Here is a 22,655-nt window from a genome sequence, read left to right as displayed (position 1 = left end):
AATGTAAAGTAGCCCATTGCTGAAAACCAAGGAATTATTAAAATATAATTGTTAAAATTGTCTATTATAAATATCTTTTTTGGAAAACTTTTTAAAGTAGAAGAGAGAAAGAAGAGGAGATCTAAAACCCGCACATTTTAGAATCAGCAATAGCATGTGGCCGCTTACTGAGTCAATATGGCAAAATCCAGATGTTCTGTCTTTTATGCAAAATTGTTCCTCTTACAACCACGGTTCTCAGTTCAGGGAGTCGAGAAAGACATCAGATGCCAGGGTCAGGCTAGACCCGTTTCATGATGTCTGCTCTGCAGTCTGCACGTGGTGGTCCCCAGCAGCCTCTATGTCACCTGCACCCCTCTCATGTCTGCACCTCAACAGCTGTCCCCAGACGGTGACACCCCTTGGGCGGACCACAAAGGCACTCTGGGACGGTCTATGCGGAGCTCATGCACACCGTTCACTTTGGCAGCAAACCTCAGAGATCAAGCAATCCTTGAGTGGTTCCGGGTACTAAAAGCACGCCAAGGGATCAAGGAATCTATGTTCTGCTTTCCCTCAATTTCAAGGGGCAACTGCAGAAATTCTTTTACTGTACTGCAGTTCAAAAGCAAAACAAGAATTACATGAGGACTACCACATTAGACAAAGCTCTCCCAAGATGATCGCAACAAAACTATGCATCACCTTTATATTAAAAAATATGATGGCATCAAGCAAATCACTCACCAGAGGACCTTCAGTAAGTGGGATCTGGCAAGTGAGAAATATTTGCTAATGAGGTTGTGAATTTCTGTATGTCTTGACATCTACTGATGTCCCTCAGGGACATATCAGACTGAACATCTTATACGAAGGGGGAAGACAGTGTGCATTTTAGCAAATGTAAGTATCACAACATAAACTAGCCCATCATTAAAAACCAAGGAATTATGATAAAAATATATGCACAGAATAATTAGCTCAATGCACCAAATAAAATGAGAGATGGTTAACTGTCCTCAATGGTATTACTGCATCTTGTCATTTCTCTATAAAACAGAAATTGCTAGAACAGGGCACTTGTAATCATCACACAGCAGCCTCACGAAGGCGATCCCGGCTGTCACGGCTCGCCTCGAGGCGGACGTCTGTACTTTATAACACTGGCTTTCTTATTAGTACACAACATGTTACATTTTCAAAAGCAGCCAAAAGTAGATTTTTTTGGTACACTGCCTGCATTCAAGAATCTGACGGATGAAAAGCAGCAGACAAAGCCGGAGCGCCCCAAACAGATAACCCCCTGGTGCCGTCGTGGTTAAGGCTGCAACCTGCCCTTTTTACAAAATGGCCTCCACAGCTGCCGACCTGAGCTGAGCATCCAACGCCGCCCGCCTCCCCGCCCAGACAGACAGACAGAACGCCGCCCGCCCGCCCGCTGCCTGCGGCTCCCGCTGCAAACCACAAAGCGGCCATTTTGAAAAAGCATCTGCTATTTCTTAAAACATTTCTCACTTTGGGCTTTTTTTGAAATTTATAAATGTAGTTCAGAGCTTAAAAGGTATTATACATTATTTAGACCACAATTATGAAAAGATATATTTGGGAAATTTAGGACTTACCTGAGGAAACTGAATTAATAGCCCTAATAAATACCCAAAAATGAATACAAGTTGTTAGCATTTTGGTATATATGATTAGATTTTTTAAAAATATAGCTTACTGACAAGAGTTTTTTTTTTTTAAAAATATGTTCTCCGAAAACAATTTAGTATAGCTTCTGCAGAAAATCATTTTTCATTTTGATCCAGAATGCATTTAGCCTAAGTAGCAATTGCTCCCTTGCATTCCTGGGACAGCAATTCCAATTATTCCAAGAAAGACAGAAAATGTGAGAAATATAGTCATATGCTACAGCGTTTGAAGAAGTCAGATTAATACTTCAATTAGAAGAAATGCAATGGATGACATTATCATACTCTCCCCATGGCTTAATTGTATCTAATGATTCCAAAATCTCCCTTTTGTCGTCACTGAATGAACCGCACCCTACACATCGTAGATACGACACACGCAAAACCACAAAGATTCCCTCTAATCTTGGCCTCCGTTCGTGTCAGCTTTCCACAACACCACGAAAGTAGTTCGAAGTTGGATAAATTAATGTGTTTTAGTGTATCAATTATTCTATCATGCAAACAGACCCTACACTGACTCAGAACTCAAATACCTTCTCAAAGAAGACAATGGTAAGGCTTCACATCATCTTCGAAGGAGAATGTAACTGTGAAAACATCCTTAATAAACTGCATGACTGATCCTCGAAAGACCAGCATGTATCTTATGAAGGCTCTAAGGAGCTCGGTGGCAGAAGCACAGCACAGTTGATTTCACAGGAACCACCTGCCTATGCTGGTCCCACGGCTGCTACAACGACCACCTCTTAGTTAACAAAGCCCACAAAACAAATTCACCTAATTTTCCTAGAAATCCATATTATTGACAAAAAAAAAAGCCTGTGCTGAGTATATTCGTATCGCCTCCATCGTTATCCGAAACTAAAAGTCAACTCAAGGTCAGATGGAAGCAATCAACGACTCCTATTCTTTGCCTCCTGCCTCCCGCCCTGACTCAAGTTCTAACACCTTAGTTAATCAGTACAATTTGTACCTTCAGATAATTATAAAATTGTTTAAACACATCTTAAAAGAAATACAAGGTCTATCTCGTTTGCTTAAAAATTATATTATTTGGGGAGGAATGTATCTGAGGAGAAGCTTGTGAGGGGTGTGGATAATATGGTGAGATTTCAATGGGAAAGGGGTATTTAGACCTTGTGGATGATATGGTTTTGTTAGAAGAGAAAATTATCTTTTTATTGTTACGAATTGCTCTTCAATTTCTCTTTAATGAAATTTCACAGCGACCTCCCCAAGAGGACACACTAAAGGCCTTTGATTATATATACCCTAAACAGTGTATCGTGCCACAAAGAAACATACCCAATAAGATTTTTTTTCATCTGAAATTTATAAAGATAATTTTCCATGCTGACAGTGCACATTTCATCCGTAAGTTTGAAGAGTCAAATGCTACCACAGCTGGGGGTTATTCTGCCAAATGGCTTCCAACAGGGACTACAGAGATGAGGCTGGGAGGCGTGTGTGTGTGCATGTAGGAGAAAGCGACAGACCTGGTGGGAAACAGCCCTTCTCTGGAGGCATTTTTATCAATTATCATCACAGTAATCTAATCAAATATAGAGTCTAAAGGAAAAAAGCAACACTAGGAAGGAAAAGCAAATACTAAAACAGCTGCTTGATTACCTACAGAGATTAAAACAAAAAGCAAGGAGTGAGGCTGATACATTTCCTAGGGATTTGCTAAGGCTGAGGGGAGGGGTAAGGGGCAGATACCTTAAAAAAAATCCATCATGAAAGGAACTGAGACAAGATTATAAAAAAGGGGCCAAGTTATAGCACGCCATGGGATTTTTAATCTGGCTACCTGTGGTTTCTGTAGTTAAAGCCTTATTCATCCTCCCAAAAAGGGGGGGTGGGGAGAAAACAAAACAAAAAAAAATCACATTTATATGTCAGTTTTGCAAATGATCAAATAGCGTGCACCAACAAGAATAATAAGAAAACATGAAACGCTCTGATGATTGTTTAAAAATGGATACCCGTTTTATCAAATATCATTGGTAATTACCTGTGAGTCTCGTTTCTTGAACTCTTGGATTTGATTTTCGTGCTCCATATTGGCAGCGCGGAGCTTATTTTCCAGGTTTCCGACTTCCCGTTCGTGGTCTCGGACTAGGCTCTCCTTCTCCGCCTTATGCTGCTGTAAAAGGTGCGTCTTCTCCTGTTCATGCTCCAGCTTCAGCTCTACTATCTGATTGGACAATGAGGACAGTTCATCAACAGAACATCCTTGTCGTCATGACAACTCATGGACAGCTTAATTTTTCTCTAATTTGCCCAAGTTGAAAATTTTATTTTTTGCGTCATCATTACCTCACCCTTAAAATACTCTCATTGGGTGGGGGGGGGGGTGGATTTTATCTAAACCTCCCAATATTCAAGACAGTTGGGCATATTCAGTAAATCCTTCTACAATCTGTTGACACAAATGCCTGAACATTGAAAAAAAAAATTATGTCGAATGCTAGGTATCTCCTCCCCAAGAATTTGGGTATCACTGACCAGCAACGGTTGTAAATGGTTAATAGTCAGTACACTTTGCTTTTTGCTTAAATATATACACGTAAAAACATCAATTAAATCGGTCTGTTTTCTTTATGGTTTTCAAATAAAAGATCGAAGCTAAGTACGCATCTGGATTATTGTATATACAGTTGTCTTTCTTAAAATAAAATGATAAATCTCAAAGCTCTATTATCTCGTTGTCAGCCACGGGACACCAACACAAACAGATGTGGTGTGCTCCAGGGGGCACCTGCTGTGCCGCCAGCCCGCGCCATGATTTCATAAAAAGCACGCCATTCTCAGGGTGCTTTCCCAGTCCACTCCACGCTGGAGACGGTGACCTTGGCTGGTCTGAGCCGCGCCCCGCTAGACTGAGTGGCAGCCGGAGACCGAGGGCCTGGTCGCCGCAGCTTTGATACTAATCCTCCGGGCCGCACACAATGGCACCCTACCTGGCCCGCACACTATAGCCGGCCAGGCTGCCTTTGAAGCAGGTGCTGAATGGGGACTGCAGGACGCCAGCTTCCCCAGTGAACTCCAGGCCACACAGCTGCGAGGAACAGTCACTTGGATTTTTCTTCAGTTTTGGTGGATTTCAGGGGGGAAAACTGCTGTTATCGAGAATATGTGGCGTTATTTTCGGCGTGAGAATCCATCTTCAAAAAAGCTAACAGTAGGAGCCTGCTCCAAATGGATCTAGTTTCGTGCGCTGAATCACCAGACTACCTTATCTTAAAGCTATAGCATTCATTTCTCCAGGCGTGCAGCCTACACCGCACTTCAGGAGCTATTTTCTTTGGAGATTTAACACTCTCATCTTCTAATTGCAAATTAAGAAACAAAATGCAGATTAAAAGTGCTTTTAAATGTAGGTTTCAAAACGGTTTTATTATTGTGACTTTTCTTTGAGAGTGGGAAAATCAGTGATCAATTCCTGCTCACTCATTCATTTTTTCTACTATTTAGAAGAAAGTGTCCTAATTCTCGAATACACACACATATCAAACAAGATAGCATATAAAATAATATGGAAATTTTTATTTTGCATCTGAGAACAAAGATGCATGCTAGTGAATTTATGTCTTTTAAAAATGACAGATTTTTTCTTCATATTATTCCATTATAGGCAATAAACAGAAAAATATAAGTATTCTCCTTATATACTATGCCAAGTGGAACAGTTTTCTATGATTATTTAAAATAAATGTGCATGTTGACTCTGTGAGTCACACAACTACAATGTTAATCCCAACAAAAAAGAGAATTTAAAATTTTATTGACATTACTGCATCATTTTCAGGCAGCCAAGTATATGAATTATTGAGTTGGGATATTTTTAGAATAGTCTTGGACACATTATTATTCCTGCTCAGTATTATACTATCAAGCATTATAGTAATGAAATTATATACTTTAGTAGAAGATTTAAACATGTAAGAAGGAAATAGAAGGAGCTAAAACGTTCTACTCAGATCTGATTCTCAAAAGTCTCAAAAAAAAAAAAAATGAAGAGAATGGGTGTGATTCAAAATTGATAGAAAGCAAAATATTTTACGATACTCTAAGGAAAAGTAACTGATAGACCTCCCCCAAGAAAAGACGTGAGACTGGGACTGGCTGAGGGACTCGCAACCATGCAGCCACGCTCCAGGCTCGATGACCAGCGCCCTTGCACAGAAACGCTGAGTTATCTGAGGAGTTCCGACAGGCGGGAAGGGATCCTGCTCATGTTCACATTTCAGTTCATTCATTTTCAAAACGAGGCACAGATGAAAGAGAGATAATGGCATTTGAAGCCTAAAGATAGCTGTTCATAAACTAAACTATTCAAACAGTTTGTTCTTGTGTCAGGGGCTGCTTGCTCAGTGAGGCTGGTTAGTGAACAGTCTCCAGGCTGCAGAGCCTTTGCAGGTGAAATAGCTCAGTCCTGACCACCCAATCCAGTGCTGCCTAACCAACTTCTAGACGTCACAAGCCCTTTACTTTCCTCAGTGTCATCAATTTCAGGCAGGGGGGTCCTCCCCAGATTAACAGTGGAGTCCAGGAGAAAAACCCTAATGTTTCAGGAACATCTTAAGGATAATATTCATAATGCCAGCATCGAGGTGGATTGTGTTAAAATTCAGCCCAGCCCCTAAGTGTAGATACATGTCCTTGGCACGTGGGCACGTCTCAACAGTGAACTGAAGCCGCACGTCCCTTCACCTGGAGCTACTGCACACGTCTAGTTGACCACAGTCACGTGTAACAGAGTTCATGGTGACCAGGAGGTGGCACGGCAGGGACTGTGTGGAGGATGGGACAGCAGACGACATCCGCAGGGAGGACAAGAAGTCTCAGCAGGTCCTCTGTGTCAGTGCTCCGGGGGGCGGAGGCCCATCACCGAAGACCTCAGTGCTCACTGAGTGGTGGGCCTGGAACTGGCCGGGCATGAAAGCAAACTGGCGAGTCATCTGGTGGCCAGTCCTCTGTGATCCTGGACTCGACAGCGGGGGCTGGGTCTGGGAGAGAAAATGGTTGCACTGCATAGAAATTGCAAGGTTGACTCACAAGGAATCATCAAACAGGAGACCAAGAAGGATGGTGCTCCACCCACGACACACCCCTGGCACACTCCGGCCGGGATTCTGAGGCCCCTGAAGGCACAGACCTCGCCCTCTGACTGGATCCTGCCACACAGTCTGACCACGGCCTTCTCCCTCCACTGGAGGCGTCACACAAGTGCCTGGGGCAGGAGCATACGCCAGGCCTGAGGGACCAGGCCGGGCGCGCTGGACGGCCAAGTTGCTGAGGGTCTCGGATATGAACCCTAAGTTCTCGGAACTGTTCGACAGCAAGCTCAGTGCGAGCAAATGCTGCCTGCTGATGTTGTTCAGTCACTCAGTCGTGTCCGGCTCTCTGTGATCGCTGGGACTGCAGCCTGCCAGGCTCCTCTGTCCTGTAGTGGGTTGCCATTTTCTTCTCCAGTACTACCTGAAGACTTGTTAGTAATCTTATATTATTAACCTGTTAATTAATCTTATTTTAAAAGACAAATGGGATGCAGCAAGTCGTTACTTCTCAGTACACAATACATAGAAGGTCAACTGTCCCAGTAATACACCTTAAAGGCAGAAATCCCAAAGCCAGAGGAGGAAGTTACAGACAGGACAGAATGCACCCAACACATAAAAAAGGAGGCATTACAGTACAAAATATTAGCTGAAATGAGCTCAAAGTAACCAGATGACAAAACCACATTCTGCAAGCCTTGGTGTGCGATGAGTTGCAGCTGCAGGAGGTGGGAAGGAACGCCCTCCTTGTTCTCTGGCTTGAGGAGGAGGAAGAGGAGTTGCCAGCTGGGAACCCTGGGGAGAGCCGCCCTGCAACACAACCATCTCTGCTCTTGGGTCAAGTGGATGCAAACGTGAGAGCCCAGAGCCTGGAGAGCGTCAGAGGTCCTGAGCACAACGTTCCTCTGACCCCAGGGGTCCCCCAGCACCCCGACGGCCACCGCTTGGCCGCCACCGGGGCTTTCAGCAGGAGGGGCGGCCGCCCCCCGAGCCTCTGCCGCCCCCACCACACCTGGCGCTGGACGGCAGAGGGGTTGCTCCCGTCCTGCCCCTGCGCTGCTTGGGCTGCTGCCCTGCTCTCCTGGCCTGGACTCATCAAGGGGCACAGACCTTCCTGCCACCGCAGCACTCAGCTGTCGGCCTCCATCCAGCCTCCCGTCCGGCGACGCCTACACCGCTGGAGACTCAGGTCCTCGTCTCCAGCCTGTGGCCCAGCTGTGCACAGCAAGGGAAGCTGCACCCACCCACCGCTGCCCCCCAGGCTGCTCTCGGCATTCTTGCCATTTCCTCCCTCTGGTCCCCACGTCTAGCTGTCGCTGCGTCCCCAGCTCAGTCCGGGCACTTCCTCTCTGTGAGTCAGTGTCTGTCACAACTGTTTGTTCACCTGGTCGCTCAGCTGGAAAACCCGAGTCCCCTCTCTCCTTCACGCGCCATTCCACATCATCAGCAAGCCTCGTCCGTCTAACATCTAAGATGAAAGGACACGCTCGTGCAGCAGGCCCTGCACTCAGATGCGGTGTCCCGCTGCGTCTCCAAGCGGCGGTCACGGCCTCGCCTCACACTTCGTCCTCAGGCGGGGGGGCCGTGGGCTCCCCACCACCAGGGCAGACGCCGCTGTGCACACCGTCACATCGCAGCACGGCGCAGTGTGCGCACGGAGAGGCTGCTCAGGAAACGTGAGTTAAGTGACGGAGGACAGGACTGGAGCTCAGACGCTGAAGGAGCCTGGAGAGTGGGATCATGGCTGAGCCATTTCACTACTTAGGAAACGTTTTTCTAGTATCATAGAATAGTTTTTCTATTTACTCAAGTGCAGAAAGCACTCAGTTGCTTCAGTTGTATCCAACTCTTTGCAACCCCATGGACTGTACCCCACCAGGCTCCCCTGTCCATGGAATTCTCCAGGCAAAATGGCATGTGTGGACTGCCATTTCCTTCTCCAGGGGATCTTCCCAACCCAGGGATCAAACCCGAGTCTGCTATGTCTCCTGCATTGGCAGGCAAGTTCTTTACCACTGTGCCATCAGGGAAGCCCCTTGTAAAATAAGGTATCCCTAAAGTAAATCGTCTTAATGTGATGGTCCCTGAAGAAAAACCACATTCATCTTTGCCCCTTTCAATCCCACTTGAGGGAAAGGTGCCATTTGTACAAACCTAGATAATAACAATTCCAAGCCAAGAAAAGGTGGGGGAAAAGGGAAGAGGAGGTGGGGCATTGGGCATTTTTCACCAACGGCCAACGCGCTTCCGTGAGCCTGGGCTCCCAGCACGTCGCGGTCTGGACGCCAGGACACCAGGTACCTGCGGGAACCATCTGTGCTGCGCGCTGCAGCTGCATGCCTGGGTCAGGTGCTTAGGGAAGGAGAGAATCTGAAGGACCAGGGTCTGCGCTTGTCTTCATCACCACCTGGGAGTCCAGTGACCGCAACTGAGGCTCAAAGATTATTACAAACTTAGAAGAGGATAACCGAGAAAGAAAGACTTTTTTAAGAGAATATGATAAGGTGAGCAATAAGTCAGAAAAACAGGGGCATACTAGACATAGAAATTAATAAATTACACAGAAATCCCTTTCGAAGACTTTTTAGGGAGACCTGCAAATCCATGGTCACTAACCTCACCTGAGGCCTCGCCACCCAACAGAAACTTCACTGAGCTGCTGCTGTCAGATCAGCCCTGCCATCACCAGCGTCGTTTCAGACAGTTTCCGCCCGCCCTGGCTCCCCTGTCCACCTGATGCCTTCAGTGTCAACAAATGGTCTTCTCCCCTGTCGCACAGAGGAAGCCCTCAGGAGTCAGAACACCCTTGCTTTCCGACTGCAGATCACAGACCTCTGTGCCTGGTGCCCCCCCACCGACAGCTGAGGCCCAGCCCTGCCCCCACCCACGGGTGCCGCCCCCTGCGCTGGGCCCCCTTCCCTGTCTCCACCCTCACTTTCTGCTGTGTCCTTTCCCAGTGGAGACTAACAGTCTGATTCAAAACAGGTCCATGTTTTCAGGTTATATCACCTAAAAAATCTAGGTAATATTTACAGAGAAAAAACTGGGAACTGCATGCTGTTTCTAAAACATCTCAACTGATCTTCAAATGTCCCAGTTGCGCTCTTATCTTCTATAATTCCTGGCTTGTCTTTGCTACCAAAACATTTTGTTCCAAACAGTGGTGTCGTGTAAGGATTGGGCTGTCCAGTGTTTTTAATCATCCTCAACAGTAAGTGTTTATTCTTCCTGGAGAATCTGGCCACTTGTTTATCTGTTGAACTACATTTCCCTTTAAAGGCTTTGCAGGGAAAAGAGAAGATACAAAATATAAGATTAAAGAATGAAATGCTGGAATTGCCAAAAAAAAAAAGAATCTCCACAGTTCAGGAAATCCTAGCATGCCTGCTTTGTTGTTTGTTTCCAACTTGAGTGAGGCTTGTGAAGACAATTAGAATGGTCTCTCTGTTCCAACGGGTCATACAGGAAAGAAACAGGAAATCTTGATGAAAGCTTGGGCTTCGCAGGATATTTGTGTGAGTGTTTATCCCATGTGTTTGATGTTGTCTCACCACATCTGCACACGTTAGGCCTGCGTTTGGGCTGAAATGTTTTAAAATACCACTCTGCTTTTTTCACTTCATTACAGTTCCTGGCACTGGGCTCTCTACGTGGGAGGGGCTCACAAGTTGCACTGAGTAAGGAAATTGAGGCCCAGAAGGCACCAGTCATTCATTTCCTCTGGATGCGGGCTCCCTCATTATAAAATGTGAGGATTAGACCGGATAAGTGCTTCTAAAACTTTTCCACCAAAGCATCCCTCGCAGCGGCGAAGATGAATAGTATCCCCCGGGATCTGAGGGCTCAGCCTGGAGCAGCCTTTGCAAACTGCAAGTTGCTTTGAAATGCCCTGTTTTATCCTGCAAAATTCATGAGAACTGTGCATTTTACAAAACAGGAAAAGTCTCTGTTTGTTTTAATATGAACGTTACCTCCATAGTAAAACCACTTTGCTTTCCCACCAAATAATCAAGTGAGTCCAACATTGTAAGACGCAGGTGTCAGCCCCTCCACCTGAGCGCTCATGCACCCCAGGGCTTGGCTACCCGGGCCTGAGAAGCCTGGGCTGGTGGTCGGCATGTACATCTCCTTCCAGAGTGAAACGCTGCACCCACAACACTCAAGGCTTGTGCGTTCTTCAGAAAAGTAAGACAAGATGACGTGAAAGTTGTCATCCTTGCACTTGAATGGCAGGTAGAGAAGGCAGGTGGGTGTAGAAAGGTGTGTAGGTAAAGGACTCGGAGCCGCCTGCAGTTGTCCAGAGCCACACAGGGCGGGTTAGGGTCTGATGGAAGGTGCGGATGGTCACTGATGTCGGACCTGGAAGGGACCCTCTGCCCCCAGCATTCAGGACAGTCACCTCCACACACTCAGGAGGGAAACTTACTTTCTCATGAGACAAACCACTGCACATGGGAATAAGCCTTTAGGAAAGAACAACCTTGAAACGATTCAAAATGTTCCCACAATACCATTCACCCCGAGGCTCAACAGGAAATGGCAACCCACTCCAGCACTCTTGCCTGGGAAATCCCATGGATGGAGAAGCCTGGTGGGCTACAATCCATGGGGTCACAAAAGGTTGGACACGACTGAGCGACTTCACTTCACTACAGAGGCTCAATTTCTGTCCCCAGACACCCCGGGGTATGTTAGCGTGAAGAGCACAACTCAAGTTCATGTCCACGTCCAACCCCGTCACCTGGTCACTGGGTGGCCCCTCTGGCCAGTAACCTGCCCAGGTGAGCTCAGTCTCCACAACTGGGAGATGCAGCAACAGACAACGGACCTGCCTCTCAGCACGACCATGACGACGGGAAGGGGCTGAAGTCTGAAGCAGGTAGAAATGGGACTGGCCTGGTGCGTGTCCTCCTGACTGCAGGCTGGCTTTCCTGGTGGCTCAGCTGGTAAAGAATCCTGGGGTCTATCCCTGGGTTGGGAAGATCCCCTGGAGAAGGGAACGACTACCCATTCCACTATTCTGGCTTGGAGAATTCCAGGGACTCTATAGTCCATGGGGTCGCACAGAGTTGGACATGACTGAGTGACTTTCATCACACAGACCAACCATAAGACTTCCCTATTACAGGCCTGGAATTTAAAAATACATAACGTGCAATGCTCCCAAGTCTCATCCTCTCTTGGCAAATATCCTTACTTCTTGAAATACTCCTCTGACCTAACCCTACATGTCCTTAGTTCTGGAAACTCTTTGAACATGCTTGCATTTTTCATCATCCTGCTTAAAACGCAGTGACCAGAACTGACCTACTCCTCAGCTGACCCTGATAGGTGGACAATCCACGGAGACTACCTTTTACCCTCCACTGCCCATCGTCCCAGGTTCTTCTTTTCCTGGTCACTCAGTCCCCGACAACCCCACCCAGCCCCCGCCGCATACTTTCTGCCGACGACTGTCTGAGAGGAAGTGTGGAATTTTACCTTCAGTCCCAGTAAACAATCTTAATTTCAGCGGTTTAAAGCTTCAGAAGCTGATTCCGGACCCCGTTTGCTAACTACTCTGCGTCTAAGGAGGCGGTAACTACGCGCACCTCATCGCCGTGCGACGCACCTGGAAATCTTGCGTGTGGGGACCCTGGTCACTCAGAGCCGGCCTCCCCCGCACCCCACAGAGGCTGTGGTGACTGGCCTTTGAGCCCCCGCACCCCACAGATGCACCCACAGCGAGCCCTACCCCCGCCGCCCGAGGGCCCCTCCCACGGCTGAGCGAAGCCCCGCCCCCGGCTCCCGCCCCACCCCAGGGCCCCTCCCACGGCTGAGCGAAGCCCCGCCCCCCGCCCCCCACCCCAGGGCCCCTCCCACTGCTGAGCGAAGCCCCGCCCCCGCCCCACCCCCACCCCAGGGCCCCTCCCACGGCTGAGCGAAGCCCCGCCCCGCCCCACCCCCACCCAGGGCCCCTCCCACGGCTGAGCGAAGCCCCGCCCCCGCCCCACCCCCACCCCAGGGCCCCTCCCACGGCTGAGCGAAGCCCCGCCCCGCCCCACCCCCACCCAGGGCCCCTCCCACGGCTGAGCGAAGCCCCGCCCCGCCCCACCCCCACCCAGGGCCCCTCCCACGGCTGAGCGAAGCCCCGCCCCCGCCCCACCCCCACCCAGGGCCCCTCCCACGGCTGAGCGAAGCCCCGCCCTCCGCCCCTGCCCGCTCCCCAGCTCCCCAGCTCCCCAGCTCCCCAGCTCCCCAAGGCCGCTTGCGCACAGAGAGGTGTCGGCTTGGCTTGCCCTCAGGGAAAATGGTGGCGCTGGCTCACGGGGACACGACTCTGTGCCTATCTTTCCTCATGATACACTTCCAGCGTTAAATCGTTGGCAGTTTGGAGTGGTCAGGGGAATACCATTCTGGTTGATAGAATTTTCAGCTTAAAAAGGGGTTTTTAAAAAGTTTGTATATTATCAGGTCAATAAATGTTCTCCTAACACCTCGGAACTCATAGTCCTGCCTCATAAGTGACTGTCGGGAAGCTTCACTCTCAGCAAGGGTGCTGATGATCAGCTCACAACACAGGAGGAAGAGAAACAGGCTAAATCTGCACTGACCTCAGAGATCTTTGAGTGGTTTTCCAAAAATTCCTATTATACACTCGTCAAACATCTATATAATTTCTTTTTCATGAAAATGAAATAAGAAAAATTGATGCAATAGTGTATGGATTCTATTAATAGTATGAATCCTTTAAATAATTGATCAATTTTCCTTATTAAATATTTTTGACCAAGACTATAAAAGAGAAAAATCTGGTACAGTTTCAAATCTAAGACTGAGAAAAGCCTTTGAAGCTTAACAGTCTTTCAAAGGAGTTTATATAAATTTATTTTTACCCTAAAAAAAGGGACTGTCATGTTAAAAAGACTATCACAGGGTGGAAAGTAGAGCATATAGAAAAGAATCAACCACCTAAAAAATAATTAACATCATTGTTTGAATATTTCTGTCTGATTTTCAAGGTTAAGGATAATTGGGCCGGAAAATGTAAACATTTTTCATGACTCTTAGTAGATGCTACAGAAATTTTTTTGGGTACATGAACTTAAAATGCCACTAGCAATATATAAAAGTGCCAATTTTACAAAACTTTTGTCAACTTTAGATGGTACATCACTTTAATTTGCATTTTTATTAACACCAAGGCTGAAGATATTTCTACATGGTCATTTACTCAATTTATTTCTTATATATCTTTCTTTCCTTTGCCAGTTTATTTACTGGGACATTAAAGATTTTCTTATAATCTGCGCTACTTATTTATATGCTAATTTATTTGTTATAATTCATTAATTTAACAAAGGGAATCACTCTTTGTCTATCCTAAGTATTTCTGCCGGGCAGATGCTGTGCTAGAGCGGGGCGCGTGGAGGAGATGAGCGCACGGCAGCCTCAGGGCCTCGGGGCTGACGCACCTGCTGCTCGTATCTCTGCTTGACGTCGTCCAGTTGCCACAGGAACTCCTTGGACTGCTTCTCACGGAGCGACTTGGACCGAGTCAGGTCTGCTTCCACCTTTTCCATCTGCAAAGTTTAAAAATCAAATATCACACTTTTAAGTGACAAATGGCAGTGCCTATTTTTGTTAATTGCACATTTATTAAAATGATGGATTTTCAACACCTCACGAGTCGTAATGCTGAATCTAAGGGCGATAAGATGGAGACAGCTGTGCCCACTTCTCTTGATAGGCTTCAATGGTTTCAAACCAGGGCATTTATCATCGGCATATAGTTGGCTAAACTCTACTGTGACAATAATACTGTGACAGAAATACAATTTTGAACATCCAAATACTTACTCAACAAGGTTTTATTAAGGCCTTGCTGTGTGCTGAATGGGAGAAAATATTTGCAAACCATCTATCTGAAAAGGGACTTGCATCTACAATATATAAATAAATAATAAATGGGCAGTTAAACCCAATTTAATATTGGGCAAAGGGACTGGAAGACATGCCTCCAAAGAAGATACACCGATGGCCAACGAGCACATGAGAAGATGCCCACCGCCACTGGCATCAGGCAATTTGAAGTCAAAATAGCAACCTGCACTTCACGCCCACTAGGATGGCTGTAATCAAAAAGCCAGACGATAACAGGATTGGTAAAGACGCAGAGAAATCAGATCCCCACAAGTGCTGGTGGGGATATAAAATGATGCAACCACAATGGAAGGCAATTTCACAGTTCCTCAAAAGATTAACCATAGAGATGACACAGTGAACCCCGTGGATTCCTTAAGAACCAGGAATTCCACTCCCAGGTGAGAAATGAAAAACATAATCCATACGAAAAACTTGTATTCAAATGTTCATGGTGTAACTGCCAAAACGGAGACAACCCAAACGTCCATCAATTGATGACTGAACAAAATGCGGCATATCCATACAATGAGACATTATTCGGACGAAGTACTAACACACATTACAACATGGATGAGTCTTGAAAACAGTCTTCAAAGTGAAAGAGAACAGGCAGCAAAGGCCATGTCTCATTTGTGTTAAACTCTCAGAAGAGTCAAATCCACAGAAACAGAAAGAGGACTAGTGACTGCCTAGGGTGACAGGGGGCTGGGGGTGGGGGTTTTTCTGGAGTGATGATAGTTGCAGGACTCTGTGAATATATTAGAAACCACTGAACCATGCACACGGGCCGGCAGCCTCCAGATTCAGCCATCAGAGTTCTAAGACGACCAACACAGGCCCTCAGTCCCGTGATCAGCTTTGCTGAGGAACGTCTAAAGCAGGCATGGTGGAGCCCACGTTGTTTCCTAACTCAGGACGTGGGTTTCAAGGCGCTCTCTCCTCCAGTGAGCGCTCTTCGCATCAGCCCTCTACCCAGAGGCCTGTGACTTGGTCCTCGGGAGCCACCCCTGCGCTCCGGCTCCCCTGGCACTTCCCAAACGGCTGCGGCTACTCACGAGGCAGCTTTGCTCCTCTCTGTTGGAAAACCCTCCGTGTTTCTCTCACCCAGCCATCCCTCTCCAAGGCTGACTCGAGCCTCCCCTCCTGGCGGAGGGGTCTGCTCTCTGATCCACAACAGACGGAAACACCCACCTCTTACTGTGCTCTGGGAGCCAGAAAATGAAACTTTCCCTTTTCCCAGCACAGGGTGCTTTTCTCTAGAGTGCAGGAGTGTTTCAAATTGTAAGCCTTGTTTACTCATCTACACAGTGGCCTCCCAAATAAAAGAAACTATGACTTATAATTCTGTTGTATCTTAGTTATTAATTAATTGCCACGGTGTGCAGAATAAATACATATTAAATTCTCAAGGATGAATGGAGGGCAGACAAAAGCAAAACAGAAAGGAGGCAAGAAAGGAAAATCAAGGAGAGAAGACCTGGTTTATTCAGTGCTTTTAAGACAAATCTTCATATGAAGTTGATTTTTGTTTCTTATTCTACTTTAGCACAGATTGAGTATTACAAATAACAATAATTATTAAAATATTTTAAATGTAATTAAGTGCTTTGTATATGCAACATTTATAAAAATAGGATGTCTTCCTTCAAAAAAATTATCTTCTGTAATCAAAATAGAAAACAATTTAAAGCACATGAAAGACCTCTTTCTTATACCGAAACATTAAGAAAAATTCAAAGTGTTATAAGTGTTATTTTATACTGACCGAAAATGCAAGACCCCACTCCATTCTCCTTCCACAATTTAACCAAAATAAATAAACAAGTCTTGTAAAACACTTGAAGTTTGTGTAGAAACAAGGTTTTCAGTTGCCATAGATACAAAAGATTCTGCTTAATCATACATCATTCCATATTCCATTTAACTTCAAGTGTAAGGAAAAAAGAACCACCCACTTCTTCATTGGGTAACTGGCTTCCAAGAAAGCTAAGTGTAGAACTTGGTGATCAAATTAGGAGCAGAAAAGGGCTCTGTGAATGTCTAACGTTCACCGGTGATAGAGAGGGGTGTACACTGGTGTCTTGAGCGTTACTTGAGCTCCACGAAAGAGAACATCTGCGCGTTCAGAGCTTAAGCAACACCAGCGCTCTGCTCCCCTCGGGTCACGAAACGTTCAGGAACAGGCCGCGGCGTCGGCAGTTCAAAGATGTCAGGGCTCGGGTCTCTGCAATTCAGCCTCCCGTGATGGCCCCAGAGCGGTTTCTGCAGCTCAGAACCCCAGCCCCAAAGGGTGGGGGTGAGGGGACAAGGGTTAAGGGTCCATAGCAGCTGCTGAAAACCCTCTGAAGGGGCTTTCCTGCAAGCTCCTGTCAGGAGCAAGTACAGTACGCTGTTTCCATCTCATTCACTGCGTTAGAAGTTCTCTGCATTAGAAGCCACGCTCCATCTGCAAGGTGAGAGACTGCCGATTTACAACTGTGTCTAATGTTGCCCTAAATAAACTCAGGGCTCTACTGTTTTAGTAAGAGACTAGGAATGGACACTGGACCAGGATCTAGCATTTCTGTCAGATGTGGTTGTAAAAAGTCACTGTTCTTTCTCTAGTCAAGTTATCTTGTGTTGTTAGGTTCTGAGTAATCTGACATATATAATTTAGTAGACAATTATACAAGTCTATAGAGAAACACAATTTTGCTGTATTTAATACATATTTAGATAAACTATAAGAAATTGTCCTTCAAGTATTTTCAGATATGTAGATAGAAGGATAGACAGACAGATAGGCAGATAAGACAGATACAAATGGCAGCAACACAGATAAACAATTATCTGTGCTTGACTGGAGAAGGCAATGGCACCCCACTCCAGTACTGTTGCCCGGAAAATCCCATGGATGGAGGAGCCTGGTGGGCTGCAGTCCATGGGGTCGCAAAGAGTCAGACACGACTGAGCGATTTCACTTTCACTTTCCACTTTCATGCATTGGAGAAGGAAATGGCAACCCACTCCAGTGTTCTTGCCTGGAGAATCCCATGGACGGAGAAGCCTGGTGGGCTGCAGTCCATGGGGTCGCACAGAGTTGGACACGACTGAAGCGACTTAGCAGCAGCAGCAGTGCTTGACTGAAGATTCAGTAGAAACTAACATCCTTGACAGAGAAAAGCAGTGGATGCGTGTCTGGTACCTCTCCCCTTCTTATCTATTTGTAGCAGTTCTTTATCAACCCTGGATGTGGATGCTTTATTCAGTACCTCATTACCACAGCATTTGCTGACCTGGCCCTTCTTTGCCTGCTGTACAGCAATACTTGCTTTGACATGAATCAGGGTGATCATAATGTGTGTGTCTACTTTTGGTCTCTTTCCTCTAAAACACTGTTCATCTTTGTGCCAAAACCACACTGTATTTATGAATATAGCTTAATATTAGTCTCAGTATTCAGCAGTATTTATAAGTTCTGGAAGCATAAGGTTGCCATGGTTGCTCTGAGACGTCTGTATTTCCATGTAGATTTTAGAATCAGCTTGCCAGTTTCCCTCACTCCCCTACCACTACCCCCTCGCACCCCCCTCCACCGGCAAAAAGCACTGCTAACGTTTTGAGTTTTAGGATTGTGTTGATTCTATAGATTAATCTGGGGAGAACTGACATTTTTACGGGTCTTCCCGATGGCTTAGCTGGTAAAGAACCCACCTACAATGCAGGAGACACAGGTGAGACAGATTCAACCCCTGAGTCGGGAAGTTCCCCGGCGGGAGGAAATGGCAACCCACTCCAGTGTTCTTGCCTGGGAAATCCCATGGACAGAGGAGCCTGGGGAGCTACTGTCTGGGTCGCCAAAAATTGGACAGGGGCTGAGCGGCTAAGCGTACACACAGTGTGGTATCAGAAGGGGTGAAACCAGGGCGGAGTCAACAGGGACAGAGTGAAGAGCACAGAAACATACTTTAGGACATCTTTGTAACACTGAATCTTCAAATCCATACACAAGATCCATTGCCCAATTCGTCCAGGTCTTCCTTGGTAGTAAGTAAAGTTTCACTTACTACTCTATTAAGCATTTAAGGATGAGAGTTAAGGTTTCTTTTAATTATTTGTTTGATTTCTTTAATTTTGTTTTTCAAAACCAAACATTTATCCATAGGCTTTGGATGTTGACATTTGGAATTGATTAACACAATAAACTCTGTTAGAATACTTAAATATGCTGCAAGAAGTTTACCTCTGATACCTCATCTCATTTGAAGACAAAATTTTTCAAATGCTGAAAGCAGAGACAGATTTGCCCATTATCATCAAAAAGTAACTGAGAAAAAATGCTTCTATTTGTATTGGATATTCTATTACCTTCAAGCTGGTCTAAAAAGACCTTATTTAATTACATGAGCCAGCATGGCCCTTAAAGGACAAGAGAATGGATGGTCTGTATGTTGACTCTTGTCTCTCTCAGTCTGTTTTGTTATCCATCTACATTTATAAAAGCACAGATGTATTCAGATAACATTCCTCCTTCCTTGTAACTTGAGAATTTTTTCATGAAGTCAATAGCAACTATAAGATGCTGCTGCTGCTGCTAAGTCGCTTCAGTCGTGTCTGACTCTGTGCGACCCCAGAGACGGCAGCCCACCAGGCTCCCCCGTCCCTGGGATTCTCCAGGCAAGAACACTGGAGTGGGTTGCCATTGCCTTCTCCAATGCGTGAAAGTGAAGTCGCTCAGTCATGTCCGACTCCTAGCTACCTCATGGACTGCAGCCCACCAGGCTCCTCCGTCCATGGGATTTTCCAGGCAAGAGTACTGGAGTGGGTTGCCATTACCTTCTCCGATGAGAAGAAGGCTTCCCTGGTGGCTCAGAGGGAAAAGCGTCTGCCTGCAGTGCAGGAGACCTGGGTTCAATCCCTGGGTCAGGAAGATCCCCTGGAGAAGGAAATGGCACCCCACTCCAGTACTCTTGCCTGGAAAATCCCATGGACAGAGAAGCCTGGTAGACTACAGTCCATGGGATCGCAAAGAGTCGGACACGACTGAATGACTTCACTTTCACTTTCTCCGATGAGATGATGAACTAAACTCAAAATCTTTTAAACTGTAAGAAGCTGCTAATCAGTTTCAAATGTACCAGCACCCAGAAGCAACCTCACTAGTCAAAGGCAGGATTTCCAAATTGGGTTTTCACAGCAAACCGTGGGTTTTCCAAGTATAAAGCGAATAGCTTATAGCTGATGGCTACAAAGATAAAGAAACAGAATTTAAAGCCAGATATTTAGCAGCAGCAGCCACTTAATGAGAATACATTTTCAAGAGGAGCAAAATTAACTAGAAAAGTCAAGTGGTTGAGTGGAAGCCCCAGGAGGAAGTGGTGAGCTGACATTCATTCAGTTGGTTTACAAGATGAAAAAGTTTCACCTTAGAATTGCTGCCAATACTTCAAAAGACATAGCTGTCTTTTTCAGTCATTTATTTGTTTCACAGAGAATAGGTAAATACAGAACCCTATTTCTTTAAAAAAATACAATTATATACACATATACAGGAATAATTCTAACAGTAATACATTTTCACAATTAAAATATGTATATTTTCCACAACTAATTGCTGACAGCTAACATATATAATGGATTTCGCCACTGGGGTAAGAATTGGGTTATTTAAGCAGTCTTAAATGAGATAAAAAGTTCTTCAAAGTGAAAGAAACAGTGTGAAGCAACTTTTTAAAAAAGTTAAAGTCTGTTCCATTTTCTCTCAGGGGCCTCGTTTTTCAAACAGCAATTCGCTTTCAAAAACAAACTCAGAGCTTGTTTAATTCAAATTCCCGTTGTCTTCTATGTGCAGCGGTTTCCAAGTGGAAAAAGATGCCCTGAGCTCTCCTGGCTTTTATACAAAAGACTTCAGTGAGAAAAGAGCAGTTCAAAAACAACAACAGAAAAGGAAAGTATAGGCTGTGGAAATGTCCAAAAGCAGTATGACTTCTCCAAATAATGAACCTGCTGATTGACTTTCTTTGAGAGCTCGAGCCGCATCCACACTTTTTAACCAACTGACAGTCTGAGATGGAGGGGATCTAATTTACCGTGTTTTGACATATATATTGTATTTACTGCCTGTTAAAATCTGCTACATGAGAACTGTCCCATTTGCTAGTGAGCCTGGCTGTAAGGATTCCTTTATACGTGGGGCTGCTCCATGTTATTACACTCACAGCAAAGGTGCTTTCCGTGTTTCAGAAACTCGGTTGCACTTGGCAAAACCATCTGCCACTGAAACCACGGCAGAGCTTTCTTCCAACAGAAAACAAACAGAGCGTTGCCTGCTCACCAGCCGCTGTCACCGTCACGTTTTACTGAGTCTGAATCCAGAACCACTGGACACATCAGCGAGGACCGCTGGCAAAGACAGGACACGGGTGAGGGTGTGTGGGGGGAAGCGGACCCCAGCCGCATGCACCACAGAGGACCCTCCGTCAGATCGGGTAACCGGTCCGCAGAGATGCCATATATGCAAGGTAGGAACACGCGAACTCTGGAGGTCCAGAAATGGGAGAAGCAAATAGAGGGACAGAGAACAGGCGAAGGAAGAAAGGAGACAGAGGATGGCGCTGGTGCAGGGCAGAGCAGTGGGGCGTGAGGGTGGACGGGCTCCGGGCGCTTTCCGCATCCACTGCACAGATGCCCTCTCTCAGCCCCGGCTGGTCTTGTTCTACTGCAGTGTCACTTGCTGGCTGGGCAGGGTTTGTCATCGTCGTCTTCTTTTTTTAATTTCCTTCTAGTTGTTTGTTTGCTCCAGTTAACTTGGAAACAGTAACTACGGGGTTAGCATCTGGATCTTCAAGATGGTTTGATTTTAAAGGGGCCAGTTTTTGCAGAGGAAAGAGGAAGATGGATTTCTAATTTAATGGTTCCTCAGAGCACATTCTCTCCAAGGCTTTTTTTTTTTTTTTTTTTTTTTAACATTCTCTCTGACTTTTTTTGACATCAGTTCAGTTCAGTTGCTCAGTCGTGTCTGACTCTTTGCGACCCCATGGACTGCAGCACACCAGGCTTCCTTGTCCATCACCAACTCCTGGAACTTACTCAAGCTCATGTCCATTGAATCAGTGATGCCATCCAACCATCTCATCCTCTGTCATCCCCTTCTCCTCCTGCCTTCAATCTTTCCCAGCATCAGGGTCTTTTGCAATGAGTCAGTTCTTTGCATCAGGTGGCCAAAGTACTGGGAGTTTCAGCTTCAGCATCAGTCCCTCCAATGAATATTCAGGACTGGTTTCCTTTAGGATTGACTGCTTGGCTCTCCTTGCAGTCCAAGGGACTCTCAAGAGTCTTCTCCAACACCACAGTTCAAAAGCATCAATTCTTCGGTGCTCAGCTTTCTTTATAGTCCAACTATATATATATTTTTGACATATAGTTTCTAGTTTTTTTACCCTTGATAAGTAACATCACAATAAACAACCCTGAACACACAGCATGCACAGCTCGGAGTCTTGGAAAATAGAGTCCTAGAGGTAGGACGGGGAAGTGGTTCTCCCATCTGCACCGCTTGATCCACTACTGCCGGACCACAGTGTTTGTTAGTCTTCTTGCCTGGAGAATCCCACGGACACAGGAGCCTGGCTGGCTACAGTTCGCTGGGTTGCAAGAGTCAAACACAACTGCGTACACAGCATACGCAGCACCAGGGAAGCCATCTGGTCCTGGGCTTTTCCTTGCAAAAAGATTTTTAATTGCTAATTAAATATCCTTATCTATCATAGGACAATTTGGACTTTCTATCTCTTCTGTAGACAGTTTCAGTAATTTGCATCTTTCTAGGAATTTGTCCATCTCACCTAAGTTTTTGTTGTTTGTTGGCACCAAGTTTTTAAAATATCACCTTATAATTATTTCATTTTCTATAAGATCAATAGCAGTGTCCTTTCCTTCTGCATCCCTAGATGTGGTCATTTGTTTCGCCTCACTTTCTGTATTTTACCCTCAGCAGTCAAGCTCAATTTGTCAATTCTGTTCAATCTTTTCA

General features: G+C 45.8%; 1 protein-coding gene across 12 annotated transcripts in view; it reads right to left on the bottom strand.

Moving 5' to 3' along the window:
• CEP112 (centrosomal protein 112) overlaps nt 1-22,655 on the bottom strand; it is a 326,687-nt gene that overhangs the window by 162,695 nt on the left and 141,337 nt on the right. For all 12 annotated transcript variants that reach the window (XM_025279329.3, XM_025279335.3, XM_025279324.3 and 9 more), the window contains 2 exons: nt 14,194-14,301; nt 3,691-3,873 (listed from right to left, as the gene is read on the bottom strand). In XM_025279329.3, the coding sequence (XP_025135114.3) occupies nt 3,691-3,873; nt 14,194-14,301 (291 nt within the window). The remainder of the gene's footprint in view (nt 1-3,690; nt 3,874-14,193; nt 14,302-22,655) is intronic.

Source organism: Bubalus bubalis, chromosome 3 (assembly GCF_019923935.1).
Source record: "Bubalus bubalis isolate 160015118507 breed Murrah chromosome 3, NDDB_SH_1, whole genome shotgun sequence".
NCBI lineage: Eukaryota > Metazoa > Chordata > Mammalia > Artiodactyla > Bovidae > Bubalus > Bubalus bubalis.
The sequence above is the reverse complement of the archived record's forward strand: the minus strand, read 5'-3'. Positions and strand labels throughout refer to the sequence as shown.